Source organism: Plodia interpunctella, chromosome 25 (genome assembly GCF_027563975.2).
Source record: "Plodia interpunctella isolate USDA-ARS_2022_Savannah chromosome 25, ilPloInte3.2, whole genome shotgun sequence".
In the NCBI taxonomy this organism is placed as follows: Eukaryota; Metazoa; Arthropoda; class Insecta; order Lepidoptera; family Pyralidae; genus Plodia; species Plodia interpunctella.
The window spans coordinates 3096393-3119055 of NC_071318.1; the positions used below are offsets into that span (position 1 = coordinate 3096393).

The following is a 22663-nucleotide window of genomic DNA, read 5'->3' on the forward strand; positions in this document are numbered from 1 at the left end:
ATATTTTATTAGAAGAACTACAGAGACACAGAAACAAGTTTGTGCCTTCGGCATATTTTCTTATCCATCGCATACACAAAACATAACATCCAAAAATGTTATATAATCCATAGGATTCCTAAATATTTACGATTTCGATGATAAATAACATCCCTGTCTTTTTTTGCTTCTGTTGGTAAGCACTAACCAGAGAGGAATATAGAAAAATATATAAACTGTCATCTGTGTCAATGTCACTTTGATTGATATCAGGTTTTGCTTGGTTGTGGCGCTGTGATTGTGTGTTGTGTGATGTCAATATTTGCGTTGCAAATTGCAAAGCTGTTCTAATTCTTCTTTCTGATTTATATCGTTTAATTTAGTTTTCATCAATAATAAACCAAACACCATGAAATCTCGTGAAATGTAATTACTATATTTCTAGTTATAGTTCTTAATAAGTTTCAAAACATAACCTATAAGTGGTAGACGCAGTTTCTGAAATGTTTTCTATTTGTCGGCAAACGCACCCGGCCACCGGTATTGAGCACGCTGTAAGCTGTTGCTTTTTCAATAATGACGAGACATGCTTGGTCACCGCTGGCGCTAACATCATTAAAGTCTTCAGATTGCTCCCAGAAGGACACACCAAAGAGGTCAATGCCGGTAAGCGGATATTTATTATATGCATTGATAAAACTATTCACTTAATACTTACTCCTTCTTCTTGATCTTATCCCACTCATGTGGGGTCGGCACAGTATGTGAGTTCCTTCCACTTTGTTCTGTCATTTGCCATATCCATTGATACTCCTTTCCTGTTCATACTATCCTTGACACACTCCATCCATTTCTTCTTAGGTCTTCCTCTATTCCTGGAACTTATTACTTACTCATTATCTTGTATTAAATGCTCCTTGTAAGTATTACATGCCATTATTATTGTATATCTCTGCCCCACAGCTCTGTATACTGCCCTGCTACTATGACTACCAATAGTCCTTGTTTATGCATATTTCATAAAAAAAAATTGTTCCCAAGAGAAATTCACAAGGGTTAAGCTGAAAAGAGCATCAGTAATCTTCATTGAGAAAACACATACACACAACTAAACACAGAGAACTTATTGATTTTCAAAAATAATAAAAAGTTATTACCGTTCCAATAACTTGCACCTTAAAAATCTCACAATATATCTGCCCACAGTCAGAAAGTCACATTGCAAGATTCAACTGAGATTTTTCTATTGTTTTTTGTCATGTGGGGGGCATATCATGGGAGAACATACTGAAGGCTATAAGAAAATAAAATACTAAAATGTGTAATTTTTTTAGCTGGGCAGCCAATACCACCTAAAATGAAGCTAGAGTGTCTGGCAACATACACACTATGGGGCAATGTGATGTCTATGGCGTCTGTGCGATATCCCAGCACCGGTCGAGACCTACTTCTGGTGTCTTTCAAGGAAGCCAAGTTGTCTGTGCTGCAGTACGATCCACAGACTAATAATCTCATAACTTTAAGTATGCATTATTTTGAAGAAGATGACATGAAGGTAAATGATACAGAATATGCTATTTAATAAAATTCTATGATCAAAATTTATTAGGCTCTATTTATTACATATGTATATGAAGATTTTGTAGTAAATAACTACATCTCCAGGAGTTACCAAAATGAGTATATTTTTAAAAGTATTTTAGCAATATATAACACTGATATCTATTATGATGATGATTTGAGATAACAATAAAAAAAGTGATGCCATTGTACTTATTATAGGATTTTACAATAATTATGACTACACAAAAGTAGGTAATTAAGCAGATTCCAAAAATAATGTTTTGTAACTTTCTTTCATTTCTGTTTCTAACATGTTACAGAAATAAACAGTAACACCTTAAACTGTAACATTTCCATCATTATGCTAACTAAATAATATTATCTTCAGGGTGGTTGGACCACACATCCTCACATACCCTGGATCAGAGTAGATCCGGAGTTCCGGTGTGCCGTTATGTTGCTGTATGGGAAGAAATTAGCCGTTCTGCCGTTTAGGAAAGACATCACTTCTGAGGAAGGAGACCCTTTAGAAGCTAAACCTTTGGATAGTAAGAAAAATGTAAGTATTAATGATTTTAAGCTTCATAAAACAATTTATTTAATCAGGCTCCAGCTATTCAACAATGTCCACACAAAACACATTAATCTGTGTGATGAGTATATAATTACGTAAGTCTTTACAAGTATATAATCTTATATTGTATAGGAATTTTGGTAGAGCTTTGTCTATTTACTAAACCTAGGAAACATATAGAAAAGTCCTTAATAATGACGATTAATTTATATTCCATAATAAAAGAGCCATGGGTGCATATTCCACATTCCAGCAACCCGCTCAACCGATAGCCCGTGCGCCTACACTGGCATCCTACGTGATAATCCTCAAAGACCTAGACGAGAAGATAGACAACATACTGGACATACAGTTCCTGCATGGATATTATGAGCCGACATTGTTGCTGCTGTATGAACCCGTCAGGACTTTTGCTGGGTATGTGAAATGATTTTTTTGTGGATATAAGCCTACACACAAATATTTTACTTTGTGATTTTTTGCTGTTTATAAATGAAGAAATAAGGTTTATTGAACATTCAGTTTTTTGTGTGACCGCATAACTCGTTTTTTTTCATACAGTTTGTTATTGTGACAATGGTGATTATGACTTGAGTATATGTATAACTAGTTGATCTTGGGGCTTCGCTCCCGTGGGAATTTCGGGATAAAAAGTACCCTATGTCGAGGTTATACTCTAACCGTGTATCAAATGTCATAACAATCCGCTCTAAAAAAATCTGTCTATTGCTTGTATCCGTCCGTCCGTGCTTTTGCGGAGAAATTCACGCGAGCGAAGCTGCGGACAAAAGCTAGTATATAAAACCTTAAACCTTCCTATTGAATCACTATCTATAAAAAAAAACTCGCATCAAAATCCGTTGCGTAGTTTGAAAGACGCGAGCATAGTACATAAGGAGAGACACTTTGTGTTCACACTGGCAGCCGCACGGCGGTCCGCAACGACACGTGCGCGATGGCGGGCGTGTCGCTGAACACGAGCGCGCGCGTGCACCCCGTCATCTGGTGCACCGCCGGCCTGCCCTTCGACTGTCTGCACGCCGTCGCCGTGCCCCGTCCGCTGGGTAACGCACTGTCTTACTTTGTTTGCTAAACTGACATTTTTGTGTCAAACACAAACTTTCATTTTTTTTAAATAGTAACAATGAAATGAAAACATTCCGGAATCGAACCCACGCCTCAAAAACTGCCCCTGCTTGTATTCTGGAATGGTCTCGATAGATCGATAATTATGACTGCTGTCCCAATTGGCTACTTTCCACCAGTCGAATCAGATACAAAAATGATTTCACGTTTTTAAAAGTCCAAATACATTCTTAATATACTTTAATGAGAATAAAATAATTGTAAAGGTAATTTACACAATTAATGAAATTGAATCAATTAAAGTAATGTTTATAGTGTTTGGTTATTAAATACCTTTATGTATTTTTTACAACAGTGGACACTACAATTAAGACTGGTTTTACTAAACTTTTAAGGATCTAGTTGTAATATATACAAAATTTATAAACATATACAGTTGTATTTAGCCTCATATATACTTACATACATTGCAAAGTTATTTGATAAGTTTGTTACCAAAAATGTTTGTCTCCTTGCAGGTGGCTGTTTGATAATGGCGGTTAATTCTCTAATATATTTGAATCAGTCTGTGCCTCCGTACGGAGTCTCCCTGAACAGTATAGCTACACACACCACTAATTTCCCATTACGTAAGTGTATAGTTACATAGTCGCCCTCCGCGTTTGCCTGAAACTTCTTATATGTGATACTAGACAAAATTTTGATGAATTTTATATGATACATATGTAAATGAGCCCCTGTGAAGTCGGATCAGATCGCTAGTTATAAATAAAAAAATATATATCAGACTAGTTGCGCCCTGGGGCTTTGTTCCCGTGGGAATTTCGGGATAAAAAGTACCCTATGTATATTCTACCCATGTACCAAATTTCAGTGAAAGAACAACAAACATACAAACACACGCCATCGACGCCACAGCGCATCAAGATTTTTAATTTTTAATCAAACAATTTTAGGTTTTTTTTTATCGAAGCCTACTTGCAGTTGGTCGCTACGTCGACCTTTACTGCGCCATATTTCGTCCGGTTAAGCAGTTAAATAATTTTAGGTATCCAAGAAGGCGTATGCATAACGCTAGATGGCGCGTGTGTGGCGCCGCTGGGTGAAGGTCGTTTCGCGTTGTCCCTGAGGGGGGGGCAGCTGTACGTCATCACGCTGCTGTCGGACTCGCTGCGCACCGTCAGAAGCTTCCATTTAGACCGGGCGGCGGCCTCTGTACTTACCACTTGTGTAAGTTATTTCAAATATATTTTGTGTTTGCATGAAGATCTCCCAGATTGCCGGATGACTTGTTTGCATGTTCTCTGAGCGAATTTGTAAGAACTTTATATATCACCATTGCATAATTATAAAAAAAAACACTTACGTTTTTATGCTCAGTAGCGCCATCTACTCTAGAAAGCGCCCATTGACTATCAGACTCTTTGACCTTTTGGACCCTATGTATTAATCAAAGGTATCAGCTATCACTAATACCAAAATTAATAAAAATTGGCCGTCCCGTTTGAGCGTGAAGATGTAACAAACATACTTAAAAACATTCGACTTCGATTTTATAACATATGTTTATATTCGTATTTTAATTATTTATTTTATACTATTACAAAAAAATCCCATAAAATTTTTCAGATGTGCGTGATAGAAGAAGACTTCCTATTTTTGGGCTCTCGTCTCGGTAACTCTCTGTTACTGCGAGTGACAGAGAGGGAGAATAGAATGCTGTTCTCTGTGGATAAACCGCTTGAAGCTACTGTGGATCTCACTGTATCCGATTCAGGTAAGATTAAGAAATATTAAATGAATAGAGAAAATCTGTTTAAATCTCTTTTCTTCGGAATTTTCTTTTCAGCCGACCAGTGCTGAAAAGAAAATGCCGAAGAAAAGAGAAATTGTAGTTTGTAGCTTTCAGAAATGGTAGTTTATATGGCTATGAATTCAAATATAGCAATGAATTTTTCATTAATTTCTAATTTCTTTAAAATGTTACTCACTATTGTGTATTCTAAACTAGTGGACCCTTCTAAAATAGAATGGGCTTTGCTTTTTTAATCTATTTATTGTTTTACCCGATAAAACAATAAATAGATTAAAAAATCCGCATCACAATTCGCTGCGTAATTTTAAAGATTTAGCGTAATTTAAAAGCATACATTGGGACAGACAGAAAGAAAGCGGGATACGAATTTGTTTTATACTATGTATATAAGTAATAATTAATATATAATTAATAATTAATATATACTTAATAATTAATATATACTTAATAATTAATATATACTTAATAATTAATATATACTTAATAATTAATATATAATTAATAATTAATATATAATTAATAAGTTCTCAACTTCCAGATGGCAACAGGGAAATAGTGTCGCAAGCCAAAGAGCCGCAAGCGCAGAAAGAATCTGACCCCGCAGCTAAAAAACGTCGCCTCGATACCATCAGCGACTGTGTGGCCTCTAATGTTATAGAGATTAGTGATAAAGACGAACTGGAAGTCTATGGTTCGGATATTAGGACTTCTACACAGCTCACTAGCTATGTCTTTGAGGTATGTTCTTTCTTGTCACATAGATATCTCTCTCTCTCTTTTATATTCGTGTATAATTTAGGCCCGCGAAGCCCGAGGTGAGCGCTAAAAAATTAGTCTTTAAATTTTGAAGCTTAATCTAAAGATGATTTTTGGTCTTTCTTTTTATTCAGGTGTGTGACTCCCTCCTAAACATCTGTCCGATCGGCGACGTGTCCATGGGGGAGCCACAGTTGTTGTCGGAAGACCACATCCGGCTCGAAGGACCAGTGCTGGAGTTGGTGGCTTGCAGCGGCCGCGGGAAGAATGGGGCCCTGACCGTGCTGCAGAGGACTGTTAGACCTCAGCTCATTACTGCTCATAACTTGCCTGGTAACTTATCTTTAGTATTGTTTTGTACATTAATTATTGGTCTTACAGTAACTAATTTTAAATTTAAATTCTTACGATTTTAGGCATCATATTTTTGTTTAATGATGCATTTGATAATGCTACATCATTTCAAGACTATAATCTTTTACACAGCCATCAATTATGGCTTTACTGCCGGGAAAAGTACAACAGATGCGGAGTGGCTCTTGTCACTCGAATTCACAACGCGTGGGAGAACTCGCAGGATGCTATCGGATTATTTTGTTATCTTTCTAAAGCATTTGATTGTGTTGATCATTAAACACTTATGCGAAAGCTTAGTTAGTACGGTTTTGATTCTAAATCAATTGAACTATTTTATTTATTTATTAAGGTTTACCAACATTTGTTTACATCTATACTTAATTTTAGATTTTTACACAAAGCAGTTTACTAAATGTAACAAATACTTACAGGTAAACACAACTTGCATCAATAATCTTAACAAGTTAGGGTAGCTTAAGCTAACGAAGAATAGTTTATACAAAAAATATTAATTAATTTGCTTAGGTTTGAATATCTATTAGATTACGCAATTCATTCACTAGTCTACTAAGTCTTGGCACAGGTGAATTTGCGCCAAATTTAGTTCTACGGAAACAGGGATTAAGTGGTTCGATACTTTTACGCGGATGTGATAATGGCACTCGGAATTTAAATTTACTTAAGAGTTGGGGGCAGTCTAATGAGTTATTAAACATTTTCCATGCAAACGTAAGATCCAATTGAGTTCTACGGTTAGTTAAAGATTCAACTCTAAAATGTGACAGACGTTTTCTATATGAAGGTAATGTGTGTTTAGAGATACTAGTAGAGTGAGCCAGGTGCCACATAAACCTTTTTTGGATTCGTTCTATTCTTAGGTAATGAGTTGAAAAATTAGGTCTCCATACAACGCTTCCGTACTCCAATATGCTACGCACTAAGTTGTTGTATAAGTTTTTAACGTTACGAAAATCTTTGGCATTACGTATAACGAAACCCAACACCTTAGACGCTCTTTTTGTAATATTATCGTAGTGTGGAATAAATGTTAATTTTTTATCGAAAACTATTCCAAGAACTTTTATTTCTTCCAGTTCATGAATTTTGTCATCACCAATCCGGTAATTAGCAGACAACAATGTTTTTTTCCGCGAGAATTTGACATGATAACATTTAGTAGTATTTAAATTCATATTATTCTGATTGCACTAAGATACAAGTTTATCACTATCTGCTTGAAGCTTGTTCGAATCTTCAGCTGAGTTTATAACTCGACAAAACTTCAAATCATCAGCGTACATAAATGAATCCGAGTACTCTAACAAACTAGGAATATTATTTACAAATATAACAAATAGTATTGGGCCCAGGTGTGACCACTGAGGCACACCAGAAGTAAATTTATGCTGTCCCGACTGATATCCATTAACCACCACATAAAAAGAGCGTTTTTGTAAGTAGGAACCTATCCAACTGAGCAGCAAACCATATATGCCATATGTAGACAACGTTTTTAACAGGATGTCATGAGGCACACTGTCAGACGCTTTACTGAAGTCAGAATATATGACGTCCACTTGTTTATTAGCATCTGTCGTTTCCGACACAATTTCTAAAAATTCTATCAGATTTGTTACGGTTGATCTATTTTGGGTATACACATGCTGACTAGGACTAAGGTGTGGTTTGAAGTGACTTACAATATAAGGGCAAATTAGGGCTTCGAATATTTTAACAAAGTGTGAGAGAATATAAATAGGTCTATAATTCTTTATACAGTTTTCGTCCCCAGATTTATAAACGGGAACAACTTTGGCAGTTTTCCATTCTATCGGGAATACACCAGTACTCAATGATTTATTATATATTAAGAGGAGGGGATCAACCAAGTCTTTAGCACAAGAAACAATGAAAATAGGTGGAATGTTATCCGGGCCGGCTCCTTTACTACAGTTTAAACTTCGCATTTTTTTAAAACTGTCACGATCCAATCTAATTTGTTGTAAGCTTTGGTTAAGATCTGAAAACCTCGAGTCACTTTCAACTTTTGTGTTTTGTGAAGACTCATTACTAAAAAAAAAAATGCGAACATTTCACAAATTTGATCTTCGCTGGACGTTGATTCTGACCCGTCAATCATTGTTAAAGGATAAGAGCCGGAACCTTTGCGTTTACTTTTTATGTAAGATCAAAGCTTAGGATTTTTACTAACTTTTATCTACTATTAACTTTTTCACTGTCAGTACACTTTTCTAAGACATCATTGCAATTATCTAAAAACCGTTTCACTAAATGATAAGAACTTGGAGAAGGAAGGTAAACTACACAAAGAACTATTTGTCATGTAACTTGTGATACAGGTACTCTCGTAATCATAACACGTCACGTCACGTCACGTCACGTCACGTCACGTGACGTCATTCCCCCCAGGCTGCATAGACATGTGGACGGTGATGGGCGAGGCGGGCGAGGCCGCGCGCGACGCACTGCGCGACGTGGACGGTGAGCACGCCTACCTGCTGCTGTCGCAGGAGGACTCCACCATGGTACGTGTCTCAGTATACACATATACACTAGCTATGCTATTGTTGATCCCTTCACACGACATCCATGGGAGAATATCGAGTGTCCCATTCTAGGGTGAAACCACACACCTCCATTAACACCGCTGAAAATAAAAACCATTTTATTAATACACATATTATTTTACCACTATAGGTCCTCCAAACCGGACAAGAAATCAACGAGGTTGACAATTCAGGATTTATGACGTCAGCGCCAACCATTTTTGCGGGAAATCTCGGCAACAACAAATATATGGTCCAAGTCACCACTACTACCATCCGGCTTGTTAAAAGTGAGTATGGTTTTTTTATACTTCCAAACAGAAAACAGTTCATACGGAGTGATGGTAAGGGGTCACCGCAGCTTATGAACGACTTCAACACTGGGGATGTCAACAAACAACGCTAAATTTCATTTAAATGACATTGGATTAAATCATCATTACATGGTATATAAAACAAATTTGATGTGATGCAGTTTTTATTGTTATTTAATTTATGCACGAAGGCACACACAAAAAAGATTATTCAACCGTGCGAAACCGGGCCGTGTCGCCCATTAATTAGAATTTATCTTTATTTTTTAATATCTATATCTTATTGTGATTTGTGCGAAAAACTTATGGGTTTAAGTAGTTTTTGTTGCAATAAACAATTAAATATATGTATATTATAGATGGCGCCCAACTCCAATCAATGCAGTTAGAATTCACCGCCATGTATGCAGCCGCAGCAGATCCATATCTCTGCGTTGTTTCCACTTGCGGAAGGGTGCTTGTGTTAGCTCTACGAGAGTTTAGAGGCACTGGCAATGCTATGGTAAGTTGCTAGAACTGTTTTATCCACGCAGTCAACATCCAAAGTGCTGTTTTATCGACAAGTGCAAAGTGCTGTGTTATCGATCTAATGTATTGTAACAAACCCGTGTCATCACTATGGTAATCGAAACTCACTAGTTTCGGGCAATAAAATAAAAACTAAGACTGAATCATAATTTATCGCATAAGTATATAGGATTTTTTATTTGCTAGTATTATAAAAAAAAAGAAAGAACACTCTCTCTTTCTCTCTCTCAGTTAGTACAGTCTGTCAAGAAAGCGACGAAAATAAACGAGGGCGCTGTGTCCTCTTGGCTGGCGACACTGGTGTTTATCAACCAATCTTGACCATTACTATTTGGTGTTGCAACATCGAAAAAATTCAGTTCGTTAAAAATCAGTTTTCTTCACTTGACACTTGATACTACTTGACTGTAGTTGCTCCATGGGAATGCTATTGCCATTCATCTGCCTAGGCTATGTTTCTATTAATATTAATGTTATTTGTGTATTTCAGACAGCTCGTTTAGCGCCCACAAGACAATCGGTGTCGTCGCGTCCGCCGCTAGTTCGAGCGACCCCTTACAGAGACCTCAGTGGGCTTTTTACCTCTGCTGATATTGAAAATGTTCAGGTAACATTACTAGACTAAGAATAACGAAGGATTTGATGTGTAAATTATTTATAGTTTTCTTTTTTAATCGAGTCCAAGTTTCCTTTTCAAAAGTCATTTTTCCGAAATAATAGTAGTCTGTAGCTTTTTTGAGGAACGATTTTCCAAGGGTACATTTATTTTTCCGGGATAAAAGGTAACCTATATCCTTCTCCTTACTTGAAACTACATGTATGCATGATTTCAAGAAGATTGGTTGAGTAGATAAAACATGAAGACTGAAGAGGTAACAATGAAATTTCGCATTTATAATATTATAGTTAGGTTTAGTTTGGATTCAAATTGCTTTGACGATAATTGATAAATAACTTGAACTAAAACTAATTTAATATATTGTAGGTTAAAGGTGAGTTCACCGGCAAGATGAAAGGCAAGAAGAACGTAAAAGCCGAGGGTTTCCAGCCGGGAGCCGTTTACGAACTGAATGACGACGATGAGCTACTCTATGGCGGCGATCAGATGACCCCCGCGTCTATGGCCAGTGTAAGTACTTGCATTGTTTTACCATTCTACCGTTCCGTCCGTTTACCGTTCTACCATTGATAAATGTTCTTTAATTAATTAGTTAATATGAAGTGCTGGCTTGATGTCGTCAAAGATATGCGTGTCAACTGAGGATGCTAGAAAAAGAAAGGTAAGCGGACCCCGGATTCAACGCTTCACGCTTGAGGAAGAAATCGAGAAAGAGAGGGAGGGAAATAGTGGGAAAGAAAGAGAGAGGAAGAGTAAAAGTAAAAGCCAATAGTATTTCCAACCGGTTTTCGTTTTAAATAGTCTGAATATTTATCAAATTCCAACCATATCTGCATTAATGAGTCACAATCATACACAATTTTTGGCATTGTAATAAACCTATGTAATATTTTTTACAGATAATGTTAGCAGAACAATCCAAAAACCCGGGTGTGCCGCGTCGCGTGTCACGATGGTGGAAGAAGTACCTAACAGAAGTGAAGCCCACATATTGGCTGTTTGTGGTGAGAAGTAACGGCAATCTGGAGCTGTATTCGTTGCCGGAAATGAAGCTTAGTTTCCTGGTCAGAGACGTCTGTGCTGGCCATAGGGTGAGTAGAAAAATAAATAAAATTTGTTTTTTTTTGCTAGTGTTGCAGGTTTGTAGGCTATAGTGACTACCTGTGGTGGGCCGTATGACTGTTTGCCTGCTTGGTTATTTAAAAAATGTATGTGCCTACTAATTGTCACAGCTGCGCCATTTACTTGGTGGTAACCAAGTTAATAGCTTCAAATACAGGCATTTCATTAAAAAAATTAGATCTTTACACGCATTTATTATGTAAAATGTTGAATTATATAGTATTGTAAGAAAATCGTGACTTAGTTGACAGATCAGACATCAACAGGTTCGATAATAAAATATGAATGTTAGTTTTAAGCTAGATATCATTAGGACCGCTGACATCTTTATTCGTCTTATACTATACTTCTTATGTTATCAACTTTCCTAAAATAAAAAATATATCATTTCATAATTGTAACTTATTCTTCCAGATCCTAGCGGACAGTTTAGAATCGGTCCCCATAATAACGAACCCGGTTGACGACGAAGAGCTGTCGAAGGATATCCACAACTCTGAAGTTGACAAACTGAAGGAGTTGTTGGTGGTGGGGGTTGGTCACAAGGCTAGCAGAGTGATCATGTTGATGCGCTGCGACGACCAACTCATGATATACCAGGTAATTTGGTACTTCTGACTAAAATACGTGAATGTATGAATAATTTTTATTTCAAGTAACCAGGACTCATTGTGTTAGTAGTACTTAGAAACTATGTTAGTAGGGACACAAAATAGTTGTTTTTAAAGGGGCCATTCCTGCACCACTCCCCTTGAAATGGCACATGAGTGATTGACATAGTCACAGTCTAGCCTGTCAGCCATCATATTCAGGACGCTGCTGCGCGCACAGTTTACGCATTGCTGCGTAAAAGCAGACTACACCTGCTTCGGCAAACATCCCCGATGGTGTGATGACACCACGCCTCAGACAATAGAGCACCTCTTGCATGATTGTCAAATTTTTGCGAAGGCACGCTACGATTATGTCGTGGCGTGTCAACGATACAAAACGGAAGAATTTAATCTTCTACAGACAATTCAATACGAAGAAACGACCAAAACGTTTCTGAATTTATACACCACATGGTATCTAGTCTGAAGAAGATAAACGGAAGCTAATAGTCAATTTTCATGAAAGATGAAGTGGACACATGCTGCTACTGTATACAGTAGCAGAAGAGCAGCGTGCGTCTACAAAATTCTATAATATTACATTCTTATCCGAATATGAGACAGTTTTGTGCCAACATATATAAAAAAAAACATCCCTGATGCACTACAGAAGCGTGGCAGCCGCAGCAGCACCCTAAATGCGTTATTATACTGGACTCGGAGAGCGCCGTAAGCTTTCCGAGTATAGTTATCCCACAAATTTTATGCTTGCACACATAAAGAATCTGTAAATTAAAATGAATTTAAATGTTGTAAAATAGAAATATTATGTTAATAATTAACTCAAATGTGAAATGTAACACTATCTTTTTGGAAGTTTGATATCTCTTAACGGCAAAACTGAAGAACGCGGCATGACAGCTGCTACTTATTCGTCCGCGCGGTCGACTTGGTCTAACTAGGAATTCGAGTCCATCTAGTTAACAATCCACAAAACAACGGAGCACGATGGAGCTACACCTTACTGCGTCGTCGCAACGGAGCACGACTGAGCAATGGGAACACGCACTAAGGGTTTAACATTACTGTTTGGATTTTAAAAATTATATAACAAAGTACGTAAACTACATATAGTCAAAAAGTATACAAAAGAAGTTAAGTGCTAATAAAAAAGTATAGATATAAAACAATTTGTTCTTTTGTCACAGGCTTACAAATACCCTCGTGGTAACCTGAAAATGCGTTTCTCGCGGATCCACACGTCGTTTCCGTTCGGTTATCTGAGCGAGACGCCGGCATACGACGGCGACAGCTATGAAGCGGCCGCGTTGAGAGAAAACGTAAGACAACTGCGGTATTTTGGTGAGTTTTTATTGAATATTTCTTTCTCCCTCTCTCTCTCGTTCGTTTCTACTTGAACATTTTATTTTTGTTTTCAAGACATTCCTAAAAATTATTAGGTCAGTTCTGCTGTTATAGTTTCTGTTAGTTCTGCTGTTCTAGATAAAATATAAAATCATCTAAAATTAAATATATATATTTGTTATAAACTGCATATAACAGAACTTCGAAAAATTCGCATATGCTTCAAAATAGAGAAATCCACCCGAACAAATATAGTAACATACACACATTGCAAATTGTAAAAATATATTTTTTCCCTTTAGGTGCTCCCACACATCGTGTTACGAAATGTTATAGAACATTTGTTGTCCATCAAGTGTTATATAACATTTTGTAACCTTTTAAGAATTTCAGTTTTCATTGTTGTCCTACAATCTACTGTAACTGTCAATAACTATAATCTTGTAATAATTTCCATGTTCCAGGTAACGTAGGCGGTTACAACGGCGTATTTATCTGCGGCCGCACGCCGTACATGTTACTGCTGGCCGGCAGAGGGGAGCTACGATTGCAGCCGCTGGCTCCGGAACAAGCGCCTGTGTCCAGCTTCGCTTCGTTCAACAACACCAACTGTCCCCAGGGTTTCCTCTACTTCAATGCTAAGGTAATCTCAGGTGTATCCTGTATACTGTTGGATAGATATATAAAATCGCTAGCTGCGCCCTAGGGCTTCGCTCCCGTGGGTATTTCGGGATAAAAGTACTCATACATACTCTTATGTGTTATTCCAGGTTATATTCTACCCGTGTACCAAATTTCATAACAATCCGTCCAGTAGATTTTGCGTGAAAAAGTAACAAACATACATACGTCCTCACCAACTTTCGTATAGGATTTATATAGATAAATTAGACAGCTAATAGCAATCATCAACATCTGTTTTAGTGAAGAGAAGATGCTCTGATAAAAACATCCGCGACATTCTTTAGCTAATCGGCAAAACAGCATCACCAAGGGGGTTGATGTCAGGCTAACGGCCGGTTGAAATGTAACAGCTGAATTTTAAAAATTTATAAGATTATTTTTAAACGGCCCTCGTTTTCAGGACGAAAACGAATTAAATTCACTATTTTGTCTTTTTCAGTCCGAACTTCGAATCTCAGCGTTACCTACCCACCTGTCATACGACGCCCCGTGGCCCGTGCGCAAGGTTCCACTGCGAATGACGCCGCATTTTGTTACATTCCACCTGGAGTCCAAGACTTATTGTCTCGTCGCTTCTGTTAGCAACCCGTCGCAGACCTATTACAAGTTTAACGGGGAAGATAAGGAGAAATCTACTGAAAATAAAGGAGATAGGTATGAATACATGAAGTATATCCGGTTCGAAGGACCACCTTATTATAAAAATAGTGATAAATTCCTCAATCCATAACAGATTACAACATAATATAACAATATTAATAATGCCAAGAAAGTTGTTGTGTGTTTCATTCCACGTGAAGACCGCGACCCACAGCCATGAGGAATACGACTATGGAGAAGAGAATCCATAACAGGCTTACAAATATTAAGTTTCATTCGGAATCGCCGCTTTAGTATAATGTACAGTCTCCATAAAGACTATAAAATAAATTAGGTGGCACCGTAGTTTATCAACGGGTGAACCGGTTTGGATTCGGTTTTTTTTTATTTGATAGCTAATTTTTACGCGATTAGATATGTTTGATCAAAATCGGTTGAGCCGATCAAAAGTTGTAGCGAAATGAAAATTGGAAGTAGGTGTTATTTTTTTAATTCGTCTAACAAATAAATTTGTTTGTATAGCTTTACCAATATTTGGTTTAGCAATAGAAAAATAAAAATGTTTTTCTTTTCTCTCTTTAGATAAACTGTTTCTTGCACGATTCACAAAGGAGTTATAATTATATGTATAGTAAATTTGCAGGTTCCCGTACCCTCACGTGGAGCGGTTCTCGGTGATGCTGTTCTCGCCGGTGTCGTGGGAGGTGATCCCCGGCTCCCGCATTGAGCTGGACGAGTGGGAACACGTCACCTGTCTCAAGAACGTCTCCTTGTCCTACGAGGGCACCAGGTCTCTCCTTCTTGTCTGCCTCATGTCCTCGGGGATGGACAACTGAAGTGGAGACGAATGAGTAGGAAACCGGATCTTGGGCTCCGACGCTCAATGGCTACAGAAAAAACCGGGAAAACGTTCAGATGAAAGAGAATGAGATTATAGCGCATTATGGCATACATAAATAATGTAAAAGGTTAACCTGTGGTGTTAGATTTTTTTCGTAGTTTTTGATAGGTTAAATTTGGTGAAATAAATAAATATTCTGCTTCAATGTAAAATAGGCTTAATAAGGTTGTTGAACAATTATCTATGTAACTAACTATATATGAATAATACGAATATCATTAAGCTGTGTTAATATTACATATCATTAATGTGAAAACATATATTTCAATTTTTGTTAATTTATAGTGATTTTCATTTATTTCAGATCCGGTCTCCGAGGGTACATAGCGTTAGGAACAAATTATAATTATAGTGAAGATATAACCTCAAGAGGAAGGGTGAGTAGTAAACATGCACTTTTCACGTCATATTCTAAATTAAATAAAATTATCAAAGCTACAAACTATTAGCTAATTTTTGACAACAATAAAAGCTTGTGGCAAAAATGTAACTTTTTTCGGAAAATATTGAATATTATTTAGGTGGCAATTGTGAAGAGTTTTTTGTTTCAGTAAGCACATTTCCCCGTTTCCAGATAATAATCTACGACATCATAGACGTGGTGCCGGAGCCCGGACAGCCGCTGACCAAGAACCGCTTCAAGGAGCTCTACGCCAAGGAGCAGAAGGGACCCGTCACCGCGCTCACGCAGGTGCTGGGCTATCTCGTCTCCGCCGTGGGACAGAAGGTATATATTTCAATCAATCAATCAATAATAAATATATTAGGACAAATCACACAGATTGAGTTAGCCCCAAAGTAAGTTCGAGACTTGTGTTATGGGATACTAACTCAACGATACTATATTTTATAACATATACATATATAGATAAACATCCAAGACCCGGGCCAATTAGAAAAATATTATTTTTCATCATGACCCGACCGTGGATCGAATTCGGGACCTATTCAAGGGCAAGCACTTTACCACTCCACCACTGAGGTCGACAATTTATTTATATTTTATTAGCCACCTGGCCCGGCTTCGCACGGGTTTATTTATGTATTATTAATGTAGCTGTCGAACAAATATAGCTTTTTCTGTTAACGTTTTAGCAAGTTGTAAATAAATACAATAAAAGTTGTGACGTCACTTTTACGTGTCTTTTGGTATGGAGCGTTTGGCTAGGACTCTCAACCAAATTCAAGATCTATATCTGGCAGCATTTTAATCTGTTATTTATTTCTTCTCGTATATATTTGGAGAATATTTTAGAATCGATCTTATTTATGAATTCTCGAGCCGTTTCCAGATCTACATCTGGCAGCTGAAGGACAAGGAGCTGGTGGGCGTGGCATTCATCGACACGCAGATCTACGTGCACCGCGTGCTGGCGGTGAAGACGCTGCTGCTGGTGGCGGACGTGTACAAGTCAGTGTCGCTGCTGCGCTACCAGCCCGCGCACCGCACGCTGTCGCTCGTCTCCAAGGACTTCCGCGCCGCCATGGTCTGTCCGCCTTGTCTTCTGTTGTCATCGGTTCGCTGTCTTGAGTTTTAAGTCAAAATGCTAACCTGCACTTCCCCTACAGTTTTCATGGGTCGTGATGGTTTAGTATGACTTGAAATTGTTATGTTTAAGAACACGTTCTTACACATAACTGAAGCATAACGAACCTAACCTAAAAATTAATTCTGCTATTATACCAAAAAAAATATTCCAAAACCGGTATACCAAAGAAATGAAAAAAGGGCCGCCCATTTTTTTTAATCCCCCACAAAATTAATTCGTTTTGAGCATTAGACTAAGTGAACCATGGTGTCCAAAACTCAACGTCTGGTGTTTTTAAATTTAACTGTAGAAAAATGTAATGGTGATAAATGATGTGTTTGTCGTTGCAGGTGTACGACATGGAGTTCATGGTGGACAACACGAGCCTGGGGTTCCTGGTGAGCGAGGCGGACGGCAACCTCGTGCAGTTCATGTACCAGCCGCAGGCCAGGGAGAGCTACGGAGGTATTTGTTCACACTACCTTTTAGGGATCCCTGTTTTTTCGCATAAATTCTTTATCCTAATTTAATTTAGCATAACGAGTTAGGCACATATTTTTTTGACATAATAATATTTGCCTTTATAAGCGTTTATTTATATGTGCTTTTTTCGTACAATAAAAGTTTACATCTGACATACTTGTTTTTTGGCATACCTTTTCATTAAGCATTATTATTTAGGCTAATGTTTTTTACCATTATTTTGATTCGCATAAAGCTATAGTATAGCAGTAGGTTAGGGTGCGGCGGGGTTGCCCTCGGGCCACCCATAAGCCGCCAATATGCTTTAGAATAATATGCTTAAAAATTGTTATGCGTAAGTATACGTAAAAAAATTGTGCCTCAAACATTATGCCAAATTAATATTGTGTGTAACTATTATTATGGTAAGTTTTTACTTACCATAATAATAGTTACATACTTTTATATGTCATGTTAGATTATGACATAAAATTATATGCATAAAAAGAGGGAACCGTAAGGTGTATGACCCAAAATGATTAAATGATTGCTTTATCAGGAATTAGCTAAATTTTTTGTCACCAATTCAACGACCGATTTTATACATTATCATAATAATCTTACATCAATCAATTTTAAAGATACGGCTGTGATTTTCCATGCGGCCGCCTGCCTGATGTCAACCGTCCTTGGGAATGCTGTTGTTGCCTATCAGCTGCGTATTGAATTCAAATTTAAATTCAAAATTCTTTATTCAATATAGGATGATATACATCACATATTGATGTCAAAAAAGTACTTAAACTAAGTCTACTGCCGACTTCAAAAGCGCAGGTGAAGAAGAAGCGGCCCAACAAATTTCACTGCGGCCTTTTCTCCAAGGACGTCAATAACATGTTTTATCCCTGTTGCACTATACAATATTTGATATCGACCGAATGAGACAAAACAGCTTTTAACTTTTTTATGTATAATAGGTTTAAGGTTCAACGTACGTAGATGAGATAGTGACAGTAACCACCTACCATGCTATATTTCTGTCCTGATATATATTGTAACTATCGAGCCGCTCCGGCTTCGCACGGATGCAATATTATGCATGTTTTATACATAAAAACCTTCTTCTTGAATCACTCAATTTATTAAAAAACTCGCATCAAAATCCGTTGCGTAGTTTTAAAGATATAATCATACATAGGGACAGACAGCGGGAAGCAACTTTGTTTTATTAGTATAAAACAAATTACATAGTTATAATGATTATATACAAATTACATAGTTATAATGATTATAAACAAATTACATAGTTGTAATGATGTTGTGTAGGTCAGCGTTTGATCCGCAAGTGCGACTACCACCTGGGGCAGCAGGTGCATGCAATGTTCCGCATCGCCGCCAGGCACCAGCAAAACCGCCACGTCACTATGTTCAGTGAGTATTATATGTATCTCTCTCTTTCTTTCTCATCTCTCCGGGGTTGTGGAGCCGCGAGACCGGGACGTGAAAAAAAAGCTATAACATTTTCTAAGATTCGGTTATGATTTTACTAATGCCTGCCTGATTTCAACATTTCTGGAGCTATTGCCTATCAGCTGCCTAGGCTGTGTGTCCCTTAGTCGCCTCGTACGACACCCGCGGGAGGATAAGGAGTGGTCCTGTTCTAGGGCGGAATCACACGCCACAGATGAGTATTATATGTCTGTCTGTCGTAAAAAAAATCACAGGTAAACGTCGCAATTACACTTATTATGCACAATATAATAATAGCTGTTACCGGCGGCTGCGCCCGCGGTAGTCAATGTTAGCCCCGAGTCAATAACTATATCTATTCCAAAATTCATCATAATCGGCCCAGTGGTTTAACCGTGGAAGCATGATAGGCGGACTTTCGAATTTATATTATTAGCATTGGATTTAGACTTATAGATTTGATACACTACAATAATGCGTAATTGTTTTGTATTAGCGGCCTGTCCCGGCTTTGCTCGGGTTAATCCATAGTAAATAATGTACATAAACTTCTACTTCCTCAGGAATCACAGTATCTATTAAAAAAACCCTCATCAAAATCCGTTGCGTAGTTTTAAAGATCTAAGCATACATAGGGACAGATAGACTTTGTTTTATACTATTGTAGTGATTACATGAAATAATACAATAAAAAATATATTTATTTCTCAGCGACATTGGACGGCGGCGTGGGCTACGTGGTGCCGCTAAGCGAGAAGACGTACAGGCGACTATTGATGTTGCAGAACGTGATGAACAACTATTGTTGTCACGTGGCCGGGCTCAACCCGCGCGCTTACAGGTAACTTTTATGTCTCCTCATTTCTGTTCACCTTTTTCACGCTTATGTGGACTTGTTTATTACGTGCGTCCGCTCATCTATACTATTATTATAAAGAGGTAAGCGTTTGTGAGTTTGTATGTTTTGAGGTGGGTAATCTCCGTAACTACCCACCCAATTTCAAAAATTCTTTCACCATTTTAAAGGTGCATTATTCAAGATTGCTATATGCTATATTTTTTCTCAAAATTCCCACGGGAGCGAAGCCCTGGGCGACGTCTAGTAACTTATATTTGTTAACTAGCTTTTGCCCGCGGCATCGCCCGCGTGAATTTCATTTATAATATAATCTCAGTAATTTTTTTATCGCGTACTCTATAAGACTGGTTTTTTTAACTCTAAAATTGTGACGTAAAAAAATATTATGACATACAAGTTTCATATATATTTTTGATATTAGAAAAGAGTACAGTCAACAGCACATCAACCTACCGAAAATCATTGCAAACTCGCCGCTGGGTAACTTGATGTGCAGCTGACTGTACTTGATTTGACTATTTTAGTTGAAAAATAGCCTATGAAATAGTAGGATGATAAAGTAATACATGTTCTACATATGAGCAGGACATACAAGAGCGCGCGGAGGACGGCGGGCGGAGGCCCGGCGCGGGGGGTGCTGGACGGGGACCTCGTGGCGCTCTACGGCTCCATGCCCAACCACGAGAAGCTGGACGTCAGTTTGTTTTCTGCTGTTTTGTTTTATATTCTTCTTTTTGACTACCTCGGAACCGAGAGGTCCCGGGTTCGATCCCCGGGGTCAGGTCATAAAGGAAAATGATCTTATTCCGATTGGCCCGGGTCTTGGAAGTTTATCTATATATGTATATGTTATAAAATATTGTATCGTTGAGTTAGTATCTCGTAACACAAGCCTCGAACTTACTTTCGGGATAGCTCAATTTGTGTGATTTGTCCTATTTATTATTCTTTATTTATTTATTTTTAGCATTTGTGTGTTTGGTTTGTATTTTACTCGTTGCAAACATACCAAAAATATATGTACTTTATACACTTCTAAGAAAGAAATAATATTTATTTGGCACATGCGTATAAATAACACTTTTTTTTCTTTCTAATATTAGTATGGATATACACAGTATACACTTCTTCAGAGTCGTATTCCTCATGGCAGAGGGTCGTGATCACTACGTGGAATTAAACACACACAACTACTTTCTTGGCATTAGTAATGGAGTGGTTTGCCATTGCCTTCTCCATTTCACACACAAGTTAATAATCAACTAGTGTGCAGGTTTCCTCACGATGTTTTCCTTCACCGGATAGTATACACACACTATATGAATTTAATGTGGACCAACTTTTGTTATGAATGAAGTCGCGAGTGGCCCTGCTGCGCTCGGATAAAAACATAATAAATTATACCTCTGAATCTTACATGGGAATCATTCTATCTATCGGTGAACACCGCATGAAAACCCGTGCAGTAGTTTTTGAGTTTATCGCGAACAGACAGACGCGGTAAAGGACTTTGTTTTATAATATGTAAGGATAAATTTTTCGGATATTTTGATTAGGTATCTAATTTAATGAGCTAAATTGAAACACATGTTTTTTCTTTCAGATTGCCAAAAAGATCGGAACCAAGGTTGAAGAGATAACAGCAGATCTCTACGAGATAGACAGACTGACGGCTCATTTTTAGTGTTTGTACATATAGTAATAAAGTATTACCTATTTTGTCAAGATTTTTTATTTATTAATTTTTAATGTACAACAAACCAACACGAAATATTAGATTACAATCTGTGAATTCATTGCTTTATGCATAACTCCATACATTTGATAAACTATTCGAAAATGGTTTTAAAAAGCCTAATAATAGCTACAGCTGAATAGATGAAATTGATCACAAAATCATTCGAAAATAAATAAAAATCACGACTTACCCTCACACAGAGCATCCACACCAGTGTTTTTTTTTAATTTTGAGTGTGAAGGACTTTTTACTTTGTCATTAAATTAAGTTTGAAGATGGTGATCACGGCTCATTAGCATTATATAAAATTATATAAAACTTTCATCGATTTCTTTTAATTTATAACTTAACCTAAAAAAATCACGTTGATTATGCTACACTAGATAAAGCATTATATAATATACTAGCTTTTGCCCACAACTTCGTATGAGTAAAAATTATTAGAATTAGAATTTCAGGAAATGCCTTCTTAGTGCTCCCCTACACCGTCCTAGGAACCTACACACCAAATTTCAGCTTTCTACGCCCAGTACTTTCGACTGTGAGTTGTCTGTCAGTCAGTCAGTCACTCAGTAACGCAAGAGGTTTATATATATATAGAAAATAGACATAATTTACCACAAGGATTCTGCCGGCCACCATTTGGAAATGTCTCCAATAGAATACAACAATACTTTTTCTAATAAAATCTACTTTAACATAATTTGTACATTTTACATAAGTTCGCTTAAAAAGAAACATAACGAAAAATGCCACACAGCCTTTTTTTTCTTCTTTTCGAGTTTGTTAACACTGGTGTCCGATTTTATTAAAGGCATCTGACATGACTTACCACTTGACCACCACCGGTTCAATTTTTTCATTGAATAAGTAGGTTTTTTTATTATTAAATATTATGTATGTTAAAGGCTATAGAGATTAATAGTCTATTGTTTTCAAATAAATTGTTAAGTAATTACTTGTTCTTGTTGAAATTATGTCGCAGAAGACTAACCATTGTCCAGCAACACTCATTATATATATTACAAAAACGTAATTATGTACTCACTTCACCTTTTAATAGCCGTGAATTAAATGTCCTGGGCGTAAAGGGATTTTTTATCTGTGAATTCCGTAGTTTGTGCGGTTCCGTAGTCAAATATAAACTACAAAAAAAACAAAGTCTGTAATTATGTATACTT

The 22663-nt window shown here is 37.2% G+C and overlaps 1 protein-coding gene across 1 annotated transcript; it reads left to right on the forward strand.

Moving 5' to 3' along the window:
• The first annotated feature begins 270 nt into the window (after nucleotides 1–270).
• Cpsf160 (Cleavage and polyadenylation specificity factor 160) lies at nucleotides 271–21463 on the forward strand. The gene is made up of 29 exons (XM_053764034.2): nucleotides 271–645; nucleotides 1314–1534; nucleotides 1931–2101; nucleotides 2370–2533; nucleotides 3041–3180; nucleotides 3721–3831; nucleotides 4251–4432; nucleotides 4832–4979; nucleotides 5557–5756; nucleotides 5909–6107; nucleotides 8562–8677; nucleotides 8850–8988; nucleotides 9372–9514; nucleotides 10031–10147; nucleotides 10526–10669; nucleotides 11059–11250; nucleotides 11696–11881; nucleotides 13083–13236; nucleotides 13704–13882; nucleotides 14363–14577; nucleotides 15167–15313; nucleotides 15729–15801; nucleotides 15999–16151; nucleotides 16717–16911; nucleotides 17304–17418; nucleotides 18742–18846; nucleotides 19597–19726; nucleotides 20330–20438; nucleotides 21348–21463. The coding sequence occupies exons 1-29, from the start codon at nucleotides 483–485 to the stop codon at nucleotides 21426–21428; spliced, it is 4392 nt and encodes a 1463-aa protein (XP_053620009.1). The 5' UTR covers nucleotides 271–482; the 3' UTR covers nucleotides 21429–21463.
• The last annotated feature ends 1200 nt before the right edge of the window (nucleotides 21464–22663 follow it).

Excerpts from the sequence above, each read along its gene's own strand:
- Cpsf160 (XM_053764034.2), top strand. The coding sequence starts at position 483 with ATGTTTTCTATTTGTCGGCAAACGCACCCGGCCACCGGTATTGAGCAC. Across the intron at positions 16,152-16,716 it reads TCTCCGCCGTGGGACAGAAG|ATCTACATCTGGCAGCTGAA; the intron begins GTATATATTTCA and ends AGCCGTTTCCAG. Across the intron at positions 20,439-21,347 it reads CCAACCACGAGAAGCTGGAC|ATTGCCAAAAAGATCGGAAC; the intron begins GTCAGTTTGTTT and ends TTTTTCTTTCAG.